Source organism: Terrapene carolina, unplaced genomic scaffold, assembly GCF_002925995.2.
Source record: "Terrapene carolina triunguis isolate 2854851 unplaced genomic scaffold, T_m_triunguis-2.0 Scaffold210, whole genome shotgun sequence".
NCBI lineage: Eukaryota > Metazoa > Chordata > Testudines > Emydidae > Terrapene > Terrapene triunguis.
In genome coordinates, this window is record NW_020664561.1 from 51,285,133 (window position 1) to 51,310,515 (window position 25,383).

Here is a 25,383-nt window from a genome sequence, read left to right on the forward strand (position 1 = left end):
CAAACAAGCCCAGCCACTCAGATCATATGATGATGACTATGGGGTGAACACCTACATATTAGATTAGATTGCTCAATTTTGACAGATAAGCAAAAAACATTTTTCAGTCTCTATGATCGTCTCTCTCTTATATGGAAATATTCCTGTATGAACTAATATCTCCTCAGTAAGATTCATTATCCAGCAAGGTTAGTTAATATACAAGGAGAGAGTCAAAGGCGACTAGATTTTCTCAAAAGACCACCACGAGGTGCCTTCGTATGCTGGCAAGCAAATTACAAAGCTGTAAGGCCTTCCTAAGTAGTCCATTACTTCCAATGTTAACCATGCATTTAAAAAACCATTCAGAGGCCTTTCTACAGAAGGGAAGTAGGCCTCAATCCTGCAGTCTCCAGACAGGCAGAACTTCCCACTGCAATGAGTGGGGAGTTCCTTCCAAGAAAGGATTGCAAGATCAGGCCCAGTAACTCTGCATTACAGCACTTGCAAAGGAGTATAAATTTCAAAATGGTGGATGTGAAATTCAATTGTAGGAATAACTTAATATTACAACCTCTCACCAGGTTGCTCTACGCATTGGTGCTAAGTTCATATAGTGAAGGGCACTAGAGCCCAGGGAGGAAAGAAATTGTACTGAAACTACTTTCCAACAGGGTTACATCATAAACAGATTATTAGCATGGCTATCTGAATCATCCAACCGCTTATTCCCTAGTCATTCCCTAGCTTATTTATTGTTCAGTTTCAAGTAAGCTTCCTAGCAGAAAATGAAGAACTGATTTTCTACCATCTTCTGCATTTCTCTACCATCTATGAAATGTTAGCAGGCTGAGGCATTACTTACAAATGTTTACTGGCTGTTAAGGTTATTAAGCTGAAGCTAGGGAGAGGTGTGTGTGTCTGGGGATAATCTTATTTTATCCTTCCAAGTAAAATCTCTACTGAAAGTTTGATTTGCTGATTTTTAGAACAACCTAAAGAGTCAACGTTCATGAGGACTTTTTAGAAAAAACGGGACGCTGGATTGAAAACAATATTTTGAGAATATAATTTTAGCACTTGGTTTCATCTGAACACAAAAAGAATAAAATCATACCTGCTACGGTGTTCGTAACTTCCCTTACACCGGAACTTGTGTGCTGGAAACACAGTAAAAATGCCTTCTTCTGAGCTAAAGTATTGCCATTTAATTCCTGGGTTAGACTTCAGATTGTCAGCAAGAACTACGGAGTGAAAAGGAAAAAAATGAATGGGACTGCAAAGGAAAGTCAAAGGAGATGTATGCATTTATACACGGCATCTTCAAAATACCTCACGTTTGCATAAATAGCAAGAATATCCAGAGTTATAATACCTAAAGCCAACAACAACAAGTAGTAGTATTGGAAGGGAGATACATGATTGTGAGACATGAAGTTTTATGTTCCTGATTTAACTTCTAAAATCCAAACTGTTCAGTTTGGTCATGTCCTTAGTGATACTTTAATATTTTTTGTGGAGAACACCACATTTTCCCTAGCCATTGTTTCACTGCCATGAACTCGACTTCTTAGTATACAATGAATTGTAACATTGTACAGACGTAACAGATTGCAACAGCTCCTTTACCACACCTGGACATTTCCTTAGTACCTGCATTCTCCATACAATTCATAAAGCTGCTCTTTGACCCATCGTGTCCATGCAGTTTCTCCTGAAAGGCGTCATGCACATACAAAATATCCACTTTTCCCCAAGGATGAATCCCCAACCACTCAAATCCTCATTGAACATCGTCCCCTCCAAATTCCCAAAGCACTAGTACATTATTTCCCTACCTGAGGGATGATGGGAAGAGTGGTCCACAAGGCAGTAGAGGAGGAAGGAGGGCAAAGAAAGCTGCATAACCACCCGTCCTCCCCACTGCAAACATACTACTGCTGATGCGAGCATCTCCCTGAAAAACCTCCTGCTTTCCCCTCCAGCTCAGAAGAATGTGAGAGCAGCTCATCTGTACATGACTACAAGAAAGCAGCCTGCAAAATAACCTTCACTTTGTTGCTTCGATACACAGCTCGACCCACTCCCAGGAGCCCGGGCAGCCTAACACCAGGAAGCCAACAGGGGAGGAAGGGAGAGAGAACAAAAACACAAACAAAGCTACATTAGTGGGAAGAGGCACCCATAGGGTGACCAGATGTCCCGATTTTATAGGGACAGTCCTGATTTTTGGGTCTTTTTCTTATATAGGCTCCTATTACCTCCCACCCCCTGTCCCGATTTTTCACACTTGCTGTCTGGTCACCCTAGGCACCCACCAATGGGGGAGTTTCCACAAAAATAAAATGGGAACCACTGCAGTGATCTGTATGGAGTTGCAGGGGCTCTGAATTAGGAGGCTGTTTTTAAAGTGATAGCCCAAAAATACACCTGAAACCACTAGCTCTTTTGTAATCCTTTCACTTGAAAATGGTTGACTACACACACACACACACACAAACACTTTACAAATAAACCAACACCACAAAAGTAAAGTCCATCCCCTTGCCTAGCAGTACTGACTGCAAAATATTGATGACTGAGGTTACACGCTTCTTGAAATTCAAGTCTGTGATGGAAACAATGATAAGCAAGTTATATGCAAATGATACTATTACAAATAATATTTGGGCGGAAAATGTTCAGAGAACCTTAACTCAGGATGATACAGTATCCAATGAATGCTATGTGTCTATAGAAAATGGAAGTTAAAACATTAAAGGGAAGTCTATTATTTATATAGTTTATACATGAATCCCCCCATGCATTCTGGTCCATTAGAAAAAGTTCCTTTACTTTTCTCAGTGGCAGATCATGAGGGCGCTGAACATTCTTTATACCAAAATAGCCTCAAAAAGTAACTAATAGATGGCACATAATGAGGCTATGGCCTGATCTGCTAAAATCCTCTGGCTTATATATTTTCATGATCTGGTACAAATATTTTGCGGAACTTTCAGTAAATATGGTTCCCATCATTCAGGGCTCAATGATAACTGGACCTGAGAGTGCGCCGGAAGGGATTAAAAGGATACAAGAAGCTTTCTCCCAACTACACCACACCCTCATTTGTTCAAGGGATGGACACCAGTGGTGGTCCCTGAACCCAAGGATTGCTCCAAGCTTCCAGAAAATGCTTCACTATAGATAGGGCCCTACCAAATTCACGGCCATGAAAAACGCGTCACGGACCATGAAATCTGGTCTTCCCCCGTGAAATCTGGTCTTTTGTGTGCTTTTAGCCTATACTATAGGGATTTCACGGGGAAGACCAGCGTTTCTCAAATTGGGGGCCCTGACCCAAAAGGGAGCTGCGTGTGTGTGTGTGTGTGTGTGTGTGTGTGTCACAAGGGGTTATTTTAGAGGGGGTCACGATATTGCCACCCTTACTTCTGTGCTGCTTTCAGAACTGGGCGGCCAGAGAGCGGCAGCTGTTAGCCAGGCGCCCAGCTCTGAAGGCAGTGCCCTGCCAGCAGCAGCGCAGAAGTAAGGGTGGCAATACCATACCATGCCTCCCTTATTTCTGCGCTGCTGCCTTCAGAGCTGGGAGGCCGGAGATTGGTGGCTGCTGACTGAGGGCCCAGCTCTGCAGGCAGCAGAGCAGAAGTAAGGGTGACAATACCATACCTTGCCACCCTTACTTCTCTGCTACTGCTTGCAATGGCTCTGCCTTTAGAGCTGGGCTCCCGGCCAGCAGCCACCGCTCTCCAGCTGCCCAGCTCTGAAGGCAGTGCCATCACCAGCAGCAATGCAGAAGTAAGGATAGCAGTACTGCCAATCCCTCCCCCCCCTTACAATAACCTTGCGACCACCACACAATTATTTTTGGGTCAGGACCCCTACAATTACAACACCATAACATTTCAGATTTAAATAGCTGATATCATGAAATTTACGATTTTTAAAATCCCATGATTGTGAATTTGACCAAAATGGACTGTGAATTTGGTAGGGCTCTAACTATAGAGAACAGAGCCATGGCCCTGTCACCCTGTACCAGTTAGCAAAGCTGGCCGCTTGCCAGGGGAACACAAGCTCTCTGTCAAATGGGGATGCAATGACCACACTCCTGAGCTGCAGTGGCACCAGAACCTCCTACCTTGGGCTATGGCTTTACATTGTAATTGTGCCCTTTGGCCTTTATGGACACACAATATTATTTTAAAAATTGTGGGTCCTTTTTGCACAAAATGATACTGCTCATTATAATCAATCACCATCATGGTCGTTATACCAGGCACTTTTATAGCACATTTCATCCAAAGCTCTTGCAAACCCCTTTTATGGTAGGTTAACATTATTATACTCATTTTACAGATGGAAAGTGAGGACCAAATAAGCACAGTAACTTGTCCAAGGTCATACAATGAGTCAGCAATAGAGCCTGAAATATAGCTTTTGGGGACAGGATCCCGAAGTCCTACTCCAGTACCTAGAGATTGTTCATTCATTCCTTAGATTGCACTTGCTTCATTATTAAAATAGGAAGTGTTTCAACAAAGTTTTAATTTATGAAGTGAGACTTAAAAACTTTAAGTAGACATTTAATCCTAGAAAAGAAACAGCTGCCGGACACTACAAAAAAGTCAGCACAACAACTGTACGCCAGTAATTTATACCCAATGACATTAACAAAACAGACATGGCTCAGTGAGAAACACATATAATCTCATCTGTCCATGATAAGGTTGATATATCTATATATCTACAATCAAGAATTATTAATATTTGATGCTAAACTAACATTATTTTACAGACATTACAGAAATCTGGATTAAGTACACTAAATTCAAATCACCAGAATTAGACACTCATATTCGTACCACCTCTGACAGAACACATTAAAACCATGTGTCCTGGTCTCCGAAAGAACTGCACCCTGAGACACAGAAACAGCACTTGGATTTTTTTTTCTCTTACAGTCATATGGAGATTTCTTAGCTGTCACTTAAGGTGCGTACCTCTCCTGTTACCAAAAAAAGACTGACACAAGATGAAGGAAGCAACAGATATGCAGCACAACTGCTAGGTTTCTCCTACAGATGACATTAGACAGCTGCACTCCCACTGATTCTCTTAAAGCAAGAGGAATAAACACTAACAATGCACAGAAGAGGGAGAACACCAACTTATTAGCATAAGACTCCAATTTGTATGCCATCAGGACAACGACAGAATTCAATTCCACGCAAGCCAAATTGTCCTTTCCACTTGTGACAAACTAAAACCAAACTTTTAATAGCTGAATTACTTTGGCTTTTTGCCTAACAGTGTTAACGGGACTGCATCAGCTTTAGATGGATGCATTTTGTACAAAAAAGTAGATTTCCTTACTTGTGTTACAAACACCTCATTTGATTAGAAACTTGAAAGAACTTTGGGAAAAGATCTAATTAACATTTCACCTTTAATAAAGAATTTACTTCTTGCATTTCCCTCAGGATGGATGCTGAAAATAGGCAAGTCAGTTTCATGTTCTGGTTCTCATACACTAGCAGGATACTGAAGTATTCCAGATGGAATCAATGCAGGGGAATATTTCAAGCCACATCCAGATGATATACTTCCAATACCTGAGTGGAAGATTGTTATTTGAAGTACATCCTCAACAGCTTAGCACCTTCTTGGGTTTCCCAGACTGGTTTGTGACTATATGGCTTCTCTCTGTCCAGCTCAGTGCATTTATCTTGTACAGTTATTGCTATTTTTGTCCTTTATCATTATGTTAGTGTTGCCAACTTTTGCAATACTATTGAGCGTATCATGATATTTCATGTTTTTCTTTATGCCCCAACTCCTGGAGTCATGTTATTAGGTGTCATTTAAAAAAAAAAATCCAGAATTTCTAGTCCTCATCGTTGTGGAGAAAAGCTTGAAAAGATGAACCATAAAGGCTCAAAAAACACAAGGCACATGAACCCCCCCCCCCAGATTTAATAGTTTTAAATTTTCATGATTTTTAAACCAATCATGATTTGTGGAGCCTGACTCTTAAGCAACACTTAGGGTTGGTAATGCTGAGTCTGTCTATTAAACTCCTCGTCATAACAAAATATAGGCTACAGCATTCACACCATCCAGTTTTGTACCCTCTTTCCCCTCCCCAATATTAGAATGTAGAAAAATTTACTTTTTTTACATTTTGAAACAAGAGGTTCAGCATCTCTGAAAATCAGGCCATCAAAGTATGTGCAAGAATATTCTGTAGCACTGAACTCCTGTTCACTATTTTAAACTTGCATTTTATTATTAGTTTCCCTGCCTGGCAGCGGGTTTTGCAAGTCACAAGTACGGGCTGCTGGAGAGAATTGCTGTGTTGTTTAGTGGGTGGTAGATCAGAATGTTAAAAGACTGCCAGCAAACATTTTAGCTACTTGCTTTTGGTACAGGTGTGGAATAACTGATGGAAGATGTCAGAAGTGTGTTCAGTACTTTTTTGGGCTCTGCACTTAAGCGAAAAGATCACAGTTTATTTGAAGATACTATTGGTTCATGTATGTGCTGTGCCATACATTTGAGCTCACAAGAAGTTGTGAACACTGGATATTTAAATTAAAAGGTCATCCGTGTAGATTTTGGGATTTAACCACTTTTCAGCATTGAGAAACCGCCAACTGCAGTGTTGTGTCCAGTTCTGGGTACCACACTTTGATAAAGATATGGACAAATTGGAGAAAGTCCAGAGGACAGCAACAAAAATGACTGAAGGTATAGAAAATATGACCTATGAAGAAAGTTGAAAAAACTGGGTTTGTTTAGTCTGGAGAAGAGAAGACTGAAGGGGGACATGATAACAGTCTTCAAGTATGTAAAACGTTGTTATAAAGAGGAGGGGTTCTCCTTAATCACTGAGGACAGGACAAGAAGCAACGGACTTAAACTGCAGCAATGGAGATTTAGGTCAGACATTAGGAAAAACTTCCTAATTGGAACAGATAACCTAGGGAGGCTGTGGAATGTCCCTCATTGGAGATTTTTAAGAACAGGTTAGACAAACACTTGTCAGGGATGGTCTAGATCAGTGGTCTCCAACCTTTTTATACCCAAGATCACGTTTTGAATCTAAGGGCAACTCAGGGATCTACCCTGCCCCTTCCCCGAGGCCCCACCCCTTCCCCAAAGCCCCGCCCGGCTCACTCCATCCCTCCCTCTCTCCGTTGCTCGCTTTCCCCCACCCTCACTTACTTTCACCGGACTGGGGCAGGGGGTTGGGGTTCAGGAGGGAGTGCAGGCTCTGGGCTGGGGCCGAGGGGTTTGCAGTGTGAGAGGGGGATCTGGGCTGAGCCTGGGGCAGGGGGTTGGGGTGCAGGAGGGAGTCAGGGGTGCAAGCTCTAGGAGGGAGTTTGGGTGCAGGAGGGGGCTCCGGGCTGGGGCAGGTAGTTGGGGTGCAGGAGGGGGTATGGGGTGCTGGCTCTGAGAGGGGGCTCAGGGATGGGGGTTGGGGTGTGACCTCCCACCAGGCAGCACTTACCTCTGGTGGCTCCAGGTCGACGGTGGGCGCAGCGAGGCTAAGGGACCCCTGGGGTGTGGAGGCCGAGGGGCATGTGGCTTCGCGTACTGCTCCTCTCTGCAAGCACCGCCCCCACAGCTCTCCTGGCCAATGGGAACTGCGGGGGTGGTGTTTGCAGGCAGGAGCAGCGCACGGAGGGAGACCCCTGCTCCCAGGCTGCAGTGGCTGCTTTCGGGAGTAGTGTGGGGCCGGGGTAGGCAGGGAATCTGCCTTAGCGGCAGCCACACTGCACTGCCGCTGGAGATCGCAATCGACCGGTTGGTGACCACTGGTTTGGATAATACTTAGTCCTGCCTCAGTGCAGGGGACTGGACTACATGACATATCGAGGTCCATTCCAGTCCTACACTTTTATGATTTAACAAAGTGGTTATATCAACAACCCTGACAATTAGGCTACTAATCTCTCACTCATATAAAAAGGCTGAATTTCTGAAATTTCACCAAAATAAAATTTTTTAAAATGGGTTTTAAAAATATATCTTTGAATGTTACCAGTGAAGAATCTGGGATTTAACCACTCAGTTAAAAGTAACTCCAAGAGTATTATTCCATCTACAATATATAAAAAGTTTGCAAAATTAAAAAAAAACTTTAATAATTGCTGCATTAAAGGTAGACTCTATTATTTTGCTAACGAGTCATGCTTTAAATTCAGCTCCTCTCATGAGAAAATAAAAATGTTCACTTTCCTAATGAACTGATTGTTCTCAAACCTCCAACTAATTACCAAAATCACTACCATCCTTAATGGCCTCTCTTCTTGCTCTTCCTTTTCAAAAAGTTCTGCTGGTTCATTTCCTTCAGCTAGTGAGTTAGTTTAAGGCGGCCTTCTCCAGAGACTGCCAATTTTATCATAACCCCCTGTTTATTTTTCTATGACCACAGCATACAATCTCCTGTCAGATAAGCAAGGACTACTACGGCTGAAAAAATAAGCTTTATTTCCTTCAGGTGCACTCTTATTTTCCATCTACTAAAGCAACAAGAAATCCCTGCAGAGTCTTCCTACTTTCTTGTTCCCAACTACAAAACCAAGCAGATATTCTTCTTAGGTTCTATTCTCCCTCACCCCAAACCTTTTAATCTCTAAAATGATTGACTGTACTTTAATATCTCATATTTCCAGCAAAGCCAATCTTGGGACAGGTTCTATAAGCACAAGAGCCTGGCAAAATGTGTCACAAGGTGGATTGCCTGCCTGCCTTCTAACTTAAGGCTGCATTTGTCAAACTTCTTTCAGTTCCAGAATTACAAGCTAGCTGGTGCTCTCATGAAATAGTGCAGGGCTTTTCGCTAGTCATTTTATTTCGTGTGCCTCCAAAGACCTGGCCAAGACAGTGGCCTTTTGTAGATCTCTCTGCTTTCAGCACAAGATGCACTTTCTCCTCCCTTTTCCATTTGCAGAGTCTCCAGGACAGTTTTGAAAAGTATATCATCATAATCTCTCTCCATATTCTCTCTAACATGTAGGATGATATACATACATCTTGTTTAAAATGTACGTGCTAGGATTCCATCTCATACTAGTATGAAAGAAACTGAAACCAACCATGCCACCAAATAAAGGCCCATTGTTGGACAGAGGTTATGGAAGCTGAATGTTCAAGATTTAAACACTAAGAGTGCAAAAGCTTTTGCGCCGTCCCTTAATTCTGCTGTAAATATAAGGGGGGAAAAGTTTAAGAATATTAAAAAAAAAAGAGAGCACTTAAGGATATTCTCTCTCTCTCTCTCTCTCTAATTACAAATTGCTACCAAGGCATGAATGACTTTGAGAAGGAGACCTCTACGTGAATGAGTTTTGTAAAACTTCAAAGAGAATGTGATAATGATAATATTTAGCACTTATAGACTGCATTTTACATCTTCAAAGCATGGCAGAATCATTAACTAATTAATCTTCAAAGTGCAGCACAAACATTTAGTAAAAATTCCAAAAAAAGATTCAACATGATTATTCATTATAGAACAGTTACTTATAATTCTCTTGTTGAGCATTAAATTTGAAAGCGTGCCATAGGCTACATGGAGAACATCCTTCAAAAAAGGATGGTACACTGCATATACACACATGTAGCAGTTCTTTAAAGAGTGACTCTAAATAACAGCATCAAGGAGAACCTTGTTTATTGTTTCTCAATCATTCCAGAGTGAATTTGTTAAGTTTACAATTAAAGAAATGTTCTTTCCACCTGCTAGCCCTGCAAATTTAACCTTGGATTTGAAAGTCAAGCTGTGTCCTGACTTATACATCATCAGGAATAAAGGATTCTGTGACTGCAACCTAATTAACAGTCTACTGATGTTGTGAGCCAGAATTAAATCCAGCTCACTCTTGGGTAGCTCTGTTGGCTTTCCAAGGCTAACCAGTAGCAAAACCTTATTCAGTAAGGTTGGCAGACAATTCCCTAAACATAAATGAAAAGGCTTGATGACTAAAAAGATGCCATTTACAGTGTCACTTTTAAAACTATGTCAGCTCTTTGGGTGAAACTCACCCTATTGCAATGGGCACACAAAATCCTCCCCCCCCCCCCCCCCCCACACACACTTGAGCAGCGGTACAGACAAAGTGGCTTTGCAGGGCCCTGTACCTTCTCTACAATCTGCAAAAGGAGGTTACACTAGCTCTAAATAGGCTGAGAAAAATCGTTTGGGGGTAGGGGAGCTGTGCTGGGTGACGGTTCACAGGAACCCTGCTTACTGAGGGGTATAAGGGTATGAAAGGATCAAGTAACATGCTGGCTTTGGGCGCGACGTTCACCTCTAGCGGTAAAGGACCTGTTCCTGCCAGTTAAAGAGTTCTACTTTTGTTCAAGTGGTAGAGACCTATGATTTGCAGATGAAGTCCCCAGGATCCAGACTTGATTCTTTACATGTGCCATATCCATCTACTAGAGCTGGTCAAAAACTGCTGTAACCACCCTCTCCCTCAATGGAAAACTTTATAACCAAAATAAAAAATGTGAAAATTTTTCATTTGGAACACAATTTTAGATTTTTAAACTGATTTTTTTTTTAAATTTCATGGGGGGAGGGGGGGCAGAGGGGGAAGGGCACCACCACATCATACTCACCCTCTCACTCTTTTTTCTACCAATCTTCCATTTTCTACTTGCAAAGGTATTTTATTTTCTGACCAAAATGAAGGTGTTTTTTAAAAAAATATTTCATAGAAATAATGGAAAATGTCAAACAAAATAAATGCATTCAATTCTTCTGAAATTTTTCATGAAATATACTTCCCTTTTCTCAACTACTTCTACTGCCTACTAATTGAGTCTATTGTCATGTCATGGATTTTCTAGAGCAGCAGTTGTGTTACAGTCCTGTGGTTTGCCAGGAGCCTGTGGTGTGAACTCCAGTTCCCTCCAACCCCTACAAATACCCCCCCTCTAATCCTAGTTACTGAGGCTGTGTGGAATGGGCCAAAATTAACATTTAAGATTTGAGGTCCAGGGAGAACACAGTAATGTTTAAATTTATATTTTCCACATGGTTTCTACAAACCAGATTATTTAAACTGTGAGACAGCTGTTTAAAAACAAAACACTCAAGGGGCAGTATAACCTGGCTCACAGATAAATTGGTCCGGCTTTGACTTAAAAAACAGCAGACCCAATCAAGAAAGCATGCTGAGCTCCTGCCTGTTGGAAGAAGTGATAGGCTCATGAATCCGTTGTGTAACTGAGTGGCAAGTTTGGGGTCCAATCACAAACATGCTGCTGCATCCAGGATATAAACTCTGCTTGCTGGGAGTTCCCCAGAATTCAGAAGGAGGAAGGGAAAAAAAAAATCAGAGATCCAGAAGCAACAACACTTGTTTACACTTAAAAGTTAATAGGATGTGAATTTAAAGAGCAAAAGCTATTCCTGAATTACTCTTTACTCTATGTGTGCATTCTCTTACTGCCAAATAAGAGTGTCTTGTTTTGGGTTACCTCAGTGGTGTCCAACCTTACTACACAGGAGGGACACATAAACCTAAGCACAATCTTGTGTGGGCCAAATAGATTCTACATACACCTCTACCCCAATATAATGCTGTCCTCGGGAGCCAAAAAATCTTGCTGCGTTATAGGTGAAACCGCGTTATATCGAACTTGCTTTGATCCGCCGGAGTGCGCAGCCCCGCCCCCCCCCGGAGCGCTGCTTTACCGTGTTATATCCGAATTCGTGTTATATCAGGTCGCGTTATATCGGGGTAGAGGTGTATTTTAATAAGATTTAAAGTCACCTGTATTGATTTATATTTTAAGTTCATCTTGTTTAGTATGTAGGTAGGTAGGTTTTTTCTAAGTACAGTATTGTCTATTTATACACTTGTGTAACCTAAAATGATGTAAACATGCCAAAATGTTAATGAACCGGTACTTAGTATATTGTGTTGAAACAGGCCGCAAGCATTATGAAATGCTCTGATAGGCCATGTATGGCCTACGGGCTGTAGGTTGGGCACTCCTGGTTTAGCTTAATCCACTTTGAAAGGTATTCTTATTCCAGAATAAGAGTGTCCATACATGGAGCTATTTTTGAGTAATTCCATTTGTAGATAAGCCCTTAGTCCTAAATTTATCTTTTAAGTAACAGATGCCACAGAACTAGGTCACAGCAGTGGGTGTGGGAAGATCCAAGAGGAGGCAATTCCACAAAGTATCAAGAGATAGCAGCTCCTAAGCAAGCACCCTAAAATCTCATCCAGGGTTTAACTCTCCATCCATACCCTAAACCTCCTACCTAAACTTTCCTACATCCAGTATCTTCACCAGCCCAAACTCTTCAGCAGTACTGTGTGGAAGAGGGATTTGGGGGGAAGAGCTGTATCAGCTGTCCAGCTACGGCACCAGCATCACTCCTGGTGAAATGTTTTGGATAAATTCCCTTAGGGAGTGAAGTTCTTTATTCATTCTCAGAATGGGAGGCTGGAGTCCTCTATCCATAAAACAGATGAAGCACACCTTGTGGCAGGGCAAGTTTTCTCACACTGTCCTACCAGATAGTCAACAAGCCTCAATCCAGAAGGAATCTACTCCAGGGATTAAAGTCCATTCAAATCCTTGGCCGCTCTGCTGAGACTACCGATGGGGTAGCCAGTTAGCAAGGGACAACAATAGAAGTGGTGATGGTTTTTGCGATGCAGACTCTTGTTCCCTGGGAATTACACACAGATTGATTCATTTCACATAGTCCACCACACAAGCATTTGATAAGGATAAATTAGAACCAGCAACCTACTGATGACTCCAGGCCTCATTTTCAATTGCTTGAATTTTGTTGTTGTTGCAGTTTCTTTTGTTTTCAAAAATTTCTTTGAGGCAGCAGAGACTTGGTTGCTGCCATTAGTGACAGTACCAAAGGCCTTATTCAGTCTACGTCAAACCTCTTACCACCACCCAGGGAAGATCAGTGTTCCCATCCAGACGCAGTCCCAATTGTTCTGTTTTCAGAAATAGAAATAGTTGGGGCAGCAAATGAAAATGTCTAGGCTAAATCTTCTAAATGCAAAAGATGGGAAACAGAAAGCCGACGATTCTGGAAACGCTCCAAGCAAATTTCGAAATCTTGAGGCAAGCTCTGGAAGACATGTTCAATCAAATTGACAAGAGGCTGGCAGTTCTGCCCAACATGTATATGTTCTCTCTGGTCCAGTCTTCTTCCCACTATTCCTTAAAAATCTAACTTTCAGGTTCCATTAGGCCTGAACCCAGCAACAACCTTTATTTCTATACTGGTTGCAAACACAACCCCTCACACCACTTTCCCATGCACCTGCCCAAAGTTTCCCCATGCTGTTCTAGTCTCTCCTAACTGGCACCCTGTTCCCCGATCAGCACGTAAGGACAGAATGAAGAGCTCCCATTAAAAGAAATACTTTGGGAGCAGCCCAGGTGGGAATCCAGAGTATCGTATACACTCCGGGTAAAAATGCTGAAGCACCTCTCCAGTGATACAGTCCTCTTGATCCTCTCTCCTCTTGCTTTTAACTGTCCATTACTCCTGCACTGCTTGATTTTAGGATGCATGCTCATTAAAGAGTCGGCATTTGTTGGCAAGGAAGGATAAGGTGCTATTTAATTGTTTGATCTGGTAACTTGTGTCGGGGGGCTATAAGTCTTGGATAGGTGTCAGTTTTTTGTTTGGTCATAAATCCAAATTAACTAATTAATTAATTAAGAAGACATTTTAAGGGCAATTATGACTCCAAGTTATTTTTTTTCATAAGAGCTTCTACAAAATGTAATACCAACAGGCATTCTTCCAGAAGTAAAATAAATGCTTTCACAGGAATTTGACTTAAACAAACATTCCCTCCATTTCAGGGTATGCATGCCAAATATCGCAGCACTCTGCTATTGTAGGGGAAAGTGAAATGGGCTTGAAACTGACCAAAAATAAAAATAAATAAAATATGTAATTCTCCATAGTAAAACAACCAAAAAAAATAAGTGAACAGATGTCATAAATAGTAAAAAGTGTATTAGATTTTTTAAATTCTTTCAGTTTTAATAATTTACAGTAAGGACATTTGTTGTAAATACAATTTTAAGCTGATACTTCCTCAGATATTTTAACAAACATCTAATTAATTAAAACTTTAATTTAAAACATTAATTAAAACTTTAAAAAAATAAAAAGATGCCTTGGGAGCCAAATGTAGCCCATGGATTTCTATCATGTGGTTTGTGACTGCTCACCTATAATATGGATAGAAGTGTGTGGCCTTCCATTCCAATTATGGCGAAGAAGTGTATGTATGTAACTGGTAGGGCATACCGTGTGTGTTCCCAAAGGGATCAGTTCTGGGTCTGGTTCTGCTCAATGTCTTCATTAATGATTTAGATAATGGCATAGAGTACATTTATAAAGTTTGCGAACGATAGCAAGCTGGGAAGGGTTGCAAGTGCTTTCAGGACAGGATTCAAATTAAAAATGATCTGGAGAAACTGGAGAAATGGTGTGAAGTAAATAGGATGAAATTCAATAAGGACAAATGCAAAGTACTCCACTTAGGTAGGAACAATCAGTTGCATGCATACAAAATGGTAAATGACTGCCTAGGAAGGTGTACTGGGGGCCATAGGGGACCACAAGCTAAATATGAGTCAACAGTGTAACGCCATTGCAAAAAAAAAAAAAAAAAAAAAAGCAAACATCATTCTGAGATGTATTAGCAGGAGTGTTGTAAGCAAGACACGAGAAGTAATTCTTCCACTATACTCCGCGCTGGTTAGCCCTCAAATGGAGTACTGTGTCCAGTTTTGGGTGCCACATTTCAGGGAAGATGTGGACAAACTGGAGAGAGTCCAGAGAAGAACAAAAAAATGATTAAAGATCTAGGAAACATGACCTATGAGAGACATTGAAAAAACTGGATTTGTTTAGTCCAGAGAAGAGAAGACTGAGGGGAGACATTTCAAGTACATAAAAGATTGTTACAAGGAGATAGGATAAAAATCATTCTCCTTAACCTTTAAAGATAGGACAAGAAGCAATGGGCTTAACTTGCAGCAAGGGAAGTTTAGGTTGGACATCAGGAAAAACTTCCTAGCTGTCAGGGTGGTTAAGCACTGGAATAAATTGCCTAGGGAGGTTGTGGAATCTCTGTCACTGGTGATTTTTAAGAGCAGGTTAGACAAACACCTGTTAGGAATGGTCTAGATGATACTTAGTCCTGCCATGAGTGCAGGGGACTGGACTAGATGATCTCTCAAGGTCCTTTCCAGTCTTATGATTCTATGTTGGGACATCTAGCCTCTCCAGGCCAACATCTGTGTTGAAGGTGAGGATGCTTGAAATTGCACCATTTAAGCAATTATGTATGGCCTTCAGACTCCTAGCAAGTTGAAAATCTTGAGTGGGCAAAGTTTTAGCATCCCTATCCCAACCAATCAAAAGGGAAAGTGGTGAGTGCCCAGAGAAGAAGAGGGAAGGAAAAACAAGCTGAATGTTGCTGCCAATCCTAAATTTCACAGCATTTATTTATGACCACAGAAATGAATCACCTAGAGACCACTTGGAGCTTTAAAGAGGTACACAGCTAGAGGTTCTAGACCCAAATTTGTACTTCCCTTATCAAATTTGTTGCAAGATCTCCACATTCTAAGTCACTACAGAGGATTGGGATGGGGAGAAAACCCCATTGGTGAGAGGTTGAAAACACCTTATTCTTATAGAATCCACAAGAACCAAGGTTGTGTGCATTTCCCGCTGGTCCTGCACCGGCAGTTAAATAAAAACCATGCTAAATGGAAGTCTATAGTTAAAATGGTTTTAGAAGTTACAACCCAAAGCCATCATAAGCAGATATAATGATGGAGGCAAAAAAATAGTGATAAAAAAATTAAAACCCATTTATTTCAAATTCTACAGGATATTAAAAAGAAAAGCCTGTGGCATGGGACCAAAGGCTGAATTCTCTGGGGTTAAGTCAGACACCTTAGGTTGTAAGCACATTTCCAGTTTTAAAGTGTATCAAGCAAATGGGTCAACTCCATGACAAGTCAAAGAAAGGAAATATTTTCAGATGTCCTTGTACTTTTGCATATCATTGCAAAAGCAGCTGCACATTACCTGAACTCAGCTAAGAAGATCAGGGAGGCACCTCAGTTTGGCACCATCAACACCTGACACTACTGATGCCATAGAAGACAGGGCTAGGAAGGAAAGCAACTTTGAGAACAGGCGAGACGAATAGGCACAAAAAATCACAACATTATACATGGAATAAGTCTTCATGACATTTTTATATTTAAAAAGTACTTAGACTAAGGGCATTACTTTAGGTATCATCTTTCAATCATGAAATCTCAAATTAGGAGCTGCATGCCAGTTTCAGAGCGAAATAAAAGCATGTTGCTACAGCACACTGTTAATCCTCTGTACCAACAGAATGTTAAACTCTAATGGAGAAAAAAGAAGAACAAAAGCAAATAAAAATATTTGTATTACTTACCAGAGTTTAAATCACGTCCTGGATTGAAGGCTTTGCTATTAACTGTGGTGGACAATCTATCACAGCTAATAGTTCTAGAAACATTGGTGTTAAAATTCCCATCAAACCTGAAATGACAAACAACAAGATTAGCAAAGCAAAAGCTGACTTTGTAAAAATGTCTAGCCAAGGATTTATAGAAAAATTATCAGTTTGTAAACAGCAACTGGAGTTCCATTTGCATTTTTAATGGCACAGGCAAAAGAAAATCCCAAAGCAAAAAGCGGGCGAGTTAAAACTCCCCACTTACAAGTCATATCCTACTCACTAATGCAATGTGCTGCATATTTTCATTTTATCCCTTGTGACATGCAAGCACTCATGAAATTAGAGTTGTAAAAGGCTATGTTAATCTGCAGGCCAGTGCTGGTTTGTTCCCTGGCAGAATATTTGAGTTTTGTCCAGTCCAGTTGTAAGAGACCCTAAGTCAGGGTGGGCAAACTATGGACTGGGGGCTACATCCGGCCCTCCAGAAGTTTTAATCTGGTCCTCAAGCTCCTGCCAGGGAGCGGGGTCGGGGGCTTGTCCCACTCCACGCAGCTCCCGGAAGCAGCTGCATGTCCCCCCTCTGGCTCCTATGCAGGTAGCTCTGAATGCTGCCCCTGCAGCTCCCATTGGCCGGGAACCACAGCCAATAGGAGCTGCAGGGGGTGGCGCCTACAGACAGGGCAGGCACAGAGTCGCCTGGCCGTGCCTCCATGTCGGAGCCGGAGTGGGGACATGCTGCTGTTCTGGTAGCTGCTTCAGGTGAGCGCCCCCCAGTGCCTGCACCCCTGACCCCCTCCCATGCCCCAACCCCCTGCCAAAGCCCTGATCCTCCTCCTGTCCCACGAACCCCTTGGTTCCAGCCTGGAGCACCCTCCTGCACCCTCAACCCTTCATGCCCAGCCCCACCCCAGAGCCTGCACCCCCAGCCAGAGCCCTCACCCCCCCCTTCACCGCAACCCCCAATTTCGTGAGCATTCATGGCCTGCCATTCAATTTCCATACCCAGATGTGGCCCTCAGGGCAGGGTGGGCAAACTTTTTGGCCCACCCCACCTTAAGTGGTGAAGATCCACCTTGGGAGATCACATCATTAGGAATGTTTTCCAGATATTCAGCCTATGTTTTTCTTCTCTTGGTTTCGTTCCACTGCTCTTAATTATGCACCCTTTTACTAGCCTGAACATTTCCTCTTCCCTGCCTTGCATTCCCAGTCTTCAAACACTGTATTTGTACATGGTTACATCTCTCACCATTACATTTTGGTCTTTGGAAGTCTATATATAAGGCAGTTAACAAGCCTACTTTCTGTAGAAAAGAATGGGGACTTCCAGTGTAATTAGAAAGGCTGCCTGCAGTATATTTTATTACATTTTTATTTTACGTTTTCCATATTTACCAGGTGAAATAATTTAGAAATGGTAACTGAACCTCATTTTAGATACAAAAATATAAATCAAACCCATATACAACTACACAATGACTTTAATGAAGTGAAGACATTCTCCATTTTGGTCTGTTTTTTAAAATGTCACATGTCAAGGCTGAATCCCCACTCTGTCACTCCGAGTGCAGAAGTGGGGGCCCGCAAGGATTTTAAAAATTAATACGTGCCACTCCAGGCTTGTATTACACTCCCAAGGGTACAGCTTTTCTCTGACCTTGGCTTGGTAAACGCTGCTACCACCCAAATGCAAAAAAACCCCTTTGAACCCAGGAAGGAGCACTTGGGAATTCCTCCCTGTGGGGTACCCTCAAGCCCTCTCACCCACCCACGCCGGGGAAGAGCTGAGAAAGAAAACAAAGGAAATTAGATGTGGCTACCAGCTAATCAAACAACATAAACCTCTAAGGACACCAAAAATCCAATCCTGTTCTTAAAAAAGGTAAATTTTATTAAAAACAAAAAGAAAGAAAATACATCTGGAACTTACGCTCTTGCTATATTTTAAAAGAGCAATTCCAAAAATCAAGCATCCAAAATAGCTTTCTTGGGGGTTCAGGTTAAAGGTTACAAGCAAACAAAAGCATCTGGGGTTAGTACAGAGGGGTCCACAAGCCAATAAGAAATAAAAGAAATAACCCTAATCACGTTTTTAGACATTCCTTAATTTTACTTACATATCTGAGGCTCCAGATAGGTTCGAGGTATGAATTGATTATCTATAATCATACCTGGCTTAAAGCTGTTTACGGCATTACTGCTCCGTGTCCCTGCAGGCCAGAGAACAACAGACAGAAGGGAAAGTTTCTTTCCCAATTTTAAAAAGTTCTACCTTCTCATTGGCTCTTTTGGTCAGGTGTCCACTCCTCTTCTTTTACCTGTGGGCTTGTTAACCTTTTACAGGTAAAGCAAGCAGAGAACAGACCAAGAGGGATTTTACAGCTAATTGGCTGGCTGGGTGTCCACCAAAGGGAGCTACTCCCCCTTCATGTATCACATCACACAATAGTAAATGTGCTTCCTGTTTAAAGTACTTAGGTAGCAGCAGCATTTATAAGCCTTTATTTTATTAGAATTACAAATCAAATTCTGATCAAAGGGAACCTTGTCATCAGATCTGATAAAAATAATAGATGCGATGCATCAGTGTACCTTATTTGCTATAGCTTAGGCCCAGATTTTTAAAGATATTTAGGCGTTGCTGCACTCAGCGTCATAACATCTAACTAATTTAGGAGCCTAAATCTCATTTTCAAAAGGCACTTAGAGACTTAGGAGCCTAAACTCCATCAATTGTTGATGGGATTTAGAGCATGTCTACACTATATGTGCTACTGTGGCACAGCTGCAGCGCTGTAGTGTAGACACTGCCTATGTCAACAGAAGGGGTTTTTATGTCAATGTAGGTAATCCATTCCCTAGAGAGGCAGGAGCGTGGGCAGCGGAAGAAATCTTCCATGGATTTAGCCATGTCTACACCAGGGAGTAAGTCGGCTTAACTGTGGCACTCAGTAGTGTGAATTTTTCACACCTCCCGAGTGATATAGCTAGGTCGATCTAAATTGTAAGCATAGATCAGGGCTCAGACTCCTAAGTGCCTAAATCCCATTTGACAATGAGATTTAGTCCCCTATATCAGTTAGGTGTTGTGATGCTAAGCACAGCAATGCCTAAACATGACTCTGAGCACCTTGGTAGGATTTGACACCCAGTCGTCTTATTAAGGATCCTCATCAATTACCCACTTCCTGTCAAAAATACTCTGCCACTAATCTATCCCTAGGAAATCATAACCAGTTCCCCTGCACACTGAGTCTTCATGAGGTGAGGTTCTGAAAGAACCTAGCCTGTTTTGAAAAGAAGTTGGTGGAAAGCAAGTTTAGGAAAGACACTGGGGAAGGAAAATTCTTCAAGACTATCAAATGTCCAGTCTTACTGTTTTAGTTAAAAATGCTAATTGTAGAAAATACTTTGGTAACATTAAATCAGTAAAAATACTGGCCACTTTGGGTCAATATTAACAAACAAAAACTCTGGCGTTTATTTATATAATATCCACCTCACTGCACTCTCATTCATTAATTTGGACCCACATTCAGTAAAGGATTTAAGCACATAATTAAACCTCTTTGTCTTCAGTAGTGATGAGATTACTCAGCTGCTTAAAGTCAAGCACACACAGAAGTGCTTTGCTATATATATTTGCTAAAATTGTTAAAGGTGAAGCTGGTCATCCTCCTCTTTCCCCGTCCCCCACCACCTAAAAAAAATTATCAACACAGATTTTCATTTAAAAACAATATTTTTTAATTTACAAGCAAGTGGTCAAAAATTCAAAATTCAGATCAGCTCTCTAAAGAAGTCACACACACTAACTTGGAGCTTGATCAGATGAGCAGTTCCACATTAGAAACTAAAACAGTAAATAAGCTCTTAAGGATAGAGACCGTCTACTCTGTGCTTGTACAACACTTACCACGGCTGCGGCTCCTAGGCACTGTCACAATGCAAATAATAAACAAACTTCCCAGTGAGCTCAGTTAGAGAAACAAGTAAAGAGAAAATAAGAGAGTGATATAGAGGAAGCATAATTAGAGGCGGCACACTTTGTTGCTCGTGTAGGCAGAGCTGTGTGTTATCCAACTTCTGAAGTGCAAATGTAAGCCTGGGTGTGGGAGCTGGTCAGAATGGGGGCAGTGCTGGACGTGGTAGGGGCAGAAAGGGGCCAACTGTGGCAAGGGGCATGGCTGAATGACAGTTCAGCATATATAATTAACAAAGTGTGTTACCCGCTGGTAAACTCCTGCCTGTGATATGTGTAGGCAGCAACAGAGGGTGCCAGAGAGCTTCCTCTGCCTGAAGTGCCAAATGGGCATGCTGTGGGCCTAATCCTAGTGAAAAATCAGTATTTTCCAGTTTTCACCAAAAACCAATAGGATCTGCCCACTGATACCCAGATCATTCCCTGGAATTTTGGAATTGATTGGATGTGGTTTTCAAAAATTACTGTGTTACAGACGGACAAGTCGAGAGCAGGGTCTTGTGTTGCTCCAATAACACAGCATTCTCTCACATTTTGGGTGTGCTATTCATGGCTCCATCCTCCATATTTGAGGATGAGTTGAGGTTTGCACTTAAAATAGGGATTCAACCACTTTGTAATGTAGCATGTTTCTGAGTTACAATTCATTTTTAAAAAATCTTGTAAGAAAATTTAGCACTTGCATTAAACATTTATGGATCTTAATGATTAATAATATGATCTTAATAAAGGAATAGCACAAAGTCTAATTTTACATGTACTTAGAATTCATTGGAATCTCAGTGGCTGAAGTTGAAGAAATAAGATGGCATTTAAACTTAAGTATTCATGATTGTTATATCTACCCTGTGGTGACACCATGACGTAAAATGGTTTTAAAAAATATCAAATGTGTCTTTAAAAATCAGTTTAATCTAATCTGTGACCACAAATGCTACAATGCCTTAATCATAATATATGGTTATTGAAAATATCACTAAAGGGCAGAGATATGGCTCTTTGGGTGCCTTCACTGTGTATTTTCATACCATAACAACATGTTTGGACTTCTTTTAAATTTAACATTAATTTTGATTATAATGCTTGTTTTTGGACAATTAACACCCACGAGTTTTTCTCCTAAAATAATTTACATGAAGTCTTAACCCTAGTTCCATCTTAATGCAGTATTTTTGTCTGGGAAGATATACAGGGCCTAATTTTTTGCATCCTAAATAGGGTGACCCGATGTCCTGATTTTATAGGGACAGTTCTGATTTTTGGGTCTTTTTCTTATATAGGCTCCTATTACTCCCTACCCCGATTTTTCACACTTGCTGTCTGGTCACTAAAGATTCCTAATCACTTTGTATACGTGTTGTGACAAAGTTCCTCCTCTACCTTGGTGGGTCCTGCACTTATTGGCGGATTTGCTCGCTTCACAGATTCACCCTGTGGGTCAGGAAACAGTCCAGAGACCTTCCCCTCTGGTAGAAGCTATAGTCCAGGTCAATTCCTCCTGTGTTTGATCAGGAGTTGGGAGGTATGGGGGGAACCCGGGCCCGCCCTCTACTTCGGGTTCCAGCCCAGGGCCCTGTGGACTGCAGCTGTTTAGAGTGCCTCCTGGTACAGTTGCACGACACCTACAACTCCCTGGGCTACTTCCCCATGGCCTCCTCCCAACACCTTCTTTGTCCTCACCACCGGACCTTCCTCCTGATGTCTGATAACGCTTGTACTTCTCAGTCCTCCAGCAGTACGCCTACTCACTCTCAGCTTCTTGCGCCTCTTGCTCCCAGTTCCTTTCACACACACACACTTCCGCTCCCCCTGGCTTGACTGGAGTAAGCCCTTTTATAGCATCAGAGGGGCCTTAATTAGAGTCAGGTGCTTAACTGCCTCACCTGACTCTTAGCAGGTTAATTGGAGTCAGGTGGTCTATTAGCCTGGAGCAGCCCCTGCTCTGGTCACTCAGGGAACAGAAAACTACTTATCCAGTGGCCAATATATCTCCCTTCTGCTACTCTGCTGTTCCCAACTGGTCTGGGTCTATCACAGTGTATATAAATTTTATAATGCATTCTCACATGCATCTATACACTGTTATTACATATATGCCAATCAACAACACTACTTATTCTTTCCCATCCCACATACCCTCACCCATCACTTGAAATACAACCATCTCAGTGGTGGGATGTGGTAGCTGTTTAATTTCATACAGCAGTACTGCACAACAGTTTAAACAGGAAGCAGAAAATATGGGAGAGGTAGGGGGTATGGACAGAGAGAATGTAACTATCCACACTGTAATTTCACCAGGGTCCTGGGACTGAAATCCTTGCTCTTACAAAAAATACTGTATCCTTCTTCATTGAGCACATATGCTCAATGCTGCTTGTTGCATCTCATCAAAAGAGCACTGTCAGTGGCACAGGGTCAGTGTTGGTGCTTTGATTCAGTGCTGGCTTAGTTGGCATTGGTATTACCTATTTATCACCAATACCAACCTCCTGCAGTACCTGGGATTTCTTTAGAGATCTGCCTCCGAGTACCTCTGAGACCCAACTTTGCTGAGCTTGTGAAAACACATCCGAAAGTAGATCAGCTGCAGCAAAAAGGATGATAATACAATAACTGAACTAAACCAAGAAGTACCACCATTACTTAATGGGAAAAATAAAGAAGACAGGGCAGAGCTTCAACTAATTAGCACAAGTATTCATAGTCTTAAAAACCCAAAAGTCTGCACAGAAATTAAAACTTATCTTAAACTATCATTACGTTACAGAGACTGAAGACGGGATTTTTTTTTTTAAAACATGGATAGATGGAGCAGATCTATAATTCTAAAATGGAAAGAATACCTTCTGGGACACTGAGTCAGACCAAAAAAAGCATATAGGCAGGGCTGGTAGCACAACCTAGTAATAAGGTTGTCTGACACTTCCCATTATAAGAGGTTGCAAATAACTTTGCCCAACTTGAACCATTTGGGCTGAAACTTTCCAGGCTGGGTGCCTGCTTCAGGCTGAATTTTATTGAAAAAATTTCAACTAAAACAGTTCAGCTGTTTCCAAGAACAAGGCTAGGAGAAATTAAAATATCCTGACAACCTTTTCTTTGAAGAGCTCTAGTGCCCCATGCTTTGGAGCAGGGACCTGAAATTTAGCAGGGAGGGTGGTCTTTGTGTCAAGAATGTCCCTTTTGCTGTCCCCACGAAAATCTGCCCACAATTGGTTAAGTCACAAGCCTTTGAAAAACTGTACTTCACACATGCTCAGTAGAGACTATTTAGATTTTAGCAGCTATAATCTCCTAACATTGCATTGAGCACACTTGAGCCTCTGACAGTGCCTAGTGCTGACCAGACTGTGCACCCTCCAGCCCAGGACTACAGAAATGAAGCTGGATGTTTCCTGTAATTGCTGCTCCAGGACAGGGTAAGCCAAGTACTGGAATGGAGAGCAAGGAGCCTGTCTCTCTTCTCTGTCCCTCCCCTCTCTCCCCCCCCCCCCTTTGCTGGCACTCAGACAGGGCTGAGGAAGAAACTCCCTGACCTGAAGCAAAGGGGATAAAAGTTGGATAGAGGAAGGGAAAGTAGCATATTGGGACAAGGAATCTGGGGAGACTAGGACTAACTGTGGGGAAGAGAAATTGTAACTGGGAGCTTGGGGAGATGGACTGGTTGGGTAAGGAGGCTGGTACTAGGATGTGAGAAGGGCAGTGATCGAACCTGGCTGTGCAAAGAGACTGGGAGTAGGAGCTGGTGAGGGAAATGGGAGGAGGTGACACAGCTTAGACATGGAGCTGGAGGGATGAGGAGAGACTGGGACTAGGGAACCAGTATGGTATGGTGAGGAAAGAGGGGAAACAGAACTGGGGGAGAATCTGGAAGGCTGGGCACATAGACTGGGACTGGGATGAGAAGCTTGAGGAGTAGAAACTGGGACAGGATAGGCCAGGAGAATGTGACTGGGACGGGGTTCTCAAACTGGGGGTCGGGACCCCTCAGGGGGTCGTGAGGTTATTACGTGGGCGTTGTGAGCGGTCAGCCTCCACTAACTTCAATTGCAGCTGTGAGTGCACAGCACCTCTGCAAATTAGACCCTAGGGTTTCAAGTTGGACACCCAGAAAATGAGGAACACAGTTAGCAACCACCTGTGAAAAAATTGTGTTAAGTGACTTGCCTAACACTACATAGGAACTTTGTGGCAGAGGCAGGGATAGAATCCAGTTCTTCATGGCAGCATTCAACAGCCCAAACTATGAGGCCCTCCTTTCTCATGCTGCCTCACTTACTACATGCCTTCCAATTTCTGTGACAAATGAGGAGGGATCCTACAGACAACAGCCTCCTTCATGATGCAACCCTGATTGATTCCCAGAAGAGCTCTATATGCTGTGCACTGAATGAGGCAGGGGTCCTGCGGAAAAAATAGTATGTAGTCATGTAATTAGACTATCATACTGCCTACACACAAGGGGGCTGAATTAAGATTGCACAGACAACCTTACTTCTGGCATTTCCTAACTCTGAGCGCTTGACTTTGCAATCTTAATAATGGTCTTTCCACATTTTGTGTGTGTCCAGCCCCCTGTGGTGAGGCAGAACCAAGCACACCTAGACCATCTCTGACAGTTTTTTTTTTTTTTTTTAATGTTCTTAAAAACCTGCAATGATGGGGATTCCATAACTTTCCCTGGAAGCCTATTCCAGTGTTTAACTATCCTTATAGTTAGAAATTTTTTCCAAATAGTTAACCTAAATCTCCCTAAGCCATTTCTTATTATCTTACCTTTGACACTCAGAGAACAACTTCTCTCTGTCCTCTTTAGAACAGCCCTTAACATATTTGAAGACTTTTCAGGTGGCCACTCAGTCTTCTTTTCTCAAGATTAAATATGTC

The 25,383-nt window shown here is 42.0% G+C and overlaps 1 protein-coding gene across 2 annotated transcripts in view; it reads right to left on the reverse strand.

Annotated features, from left to right (window-relative positions):
- LOC112121707 (VWFA and cache domain-containing protein 1) overlaps positions 1-25,383 on the reverse strand; it is a 199,782-nt gene that overhangs the window by 60,473 nt on the left and 113,926 nt on the right. For both annotated transcript variants that reach the window (XM_026655677.2, XM_026655676.2), the window contains exons 4-5: positions 16,485-16,591; positions 1,097-1,223 (exon numbers count right to left, since the gene is read on the reverse strand). In XM_026655677.2, coding sequence (XP_026511462.1) covers positions 1,097-1,223; positions 16,485-16,591 — 234 coding nt within the window. The remainder of the gene's footprint in view (positions 1-1,096; positions 1,224-16,484; positions 16,592-25,383) is intronic.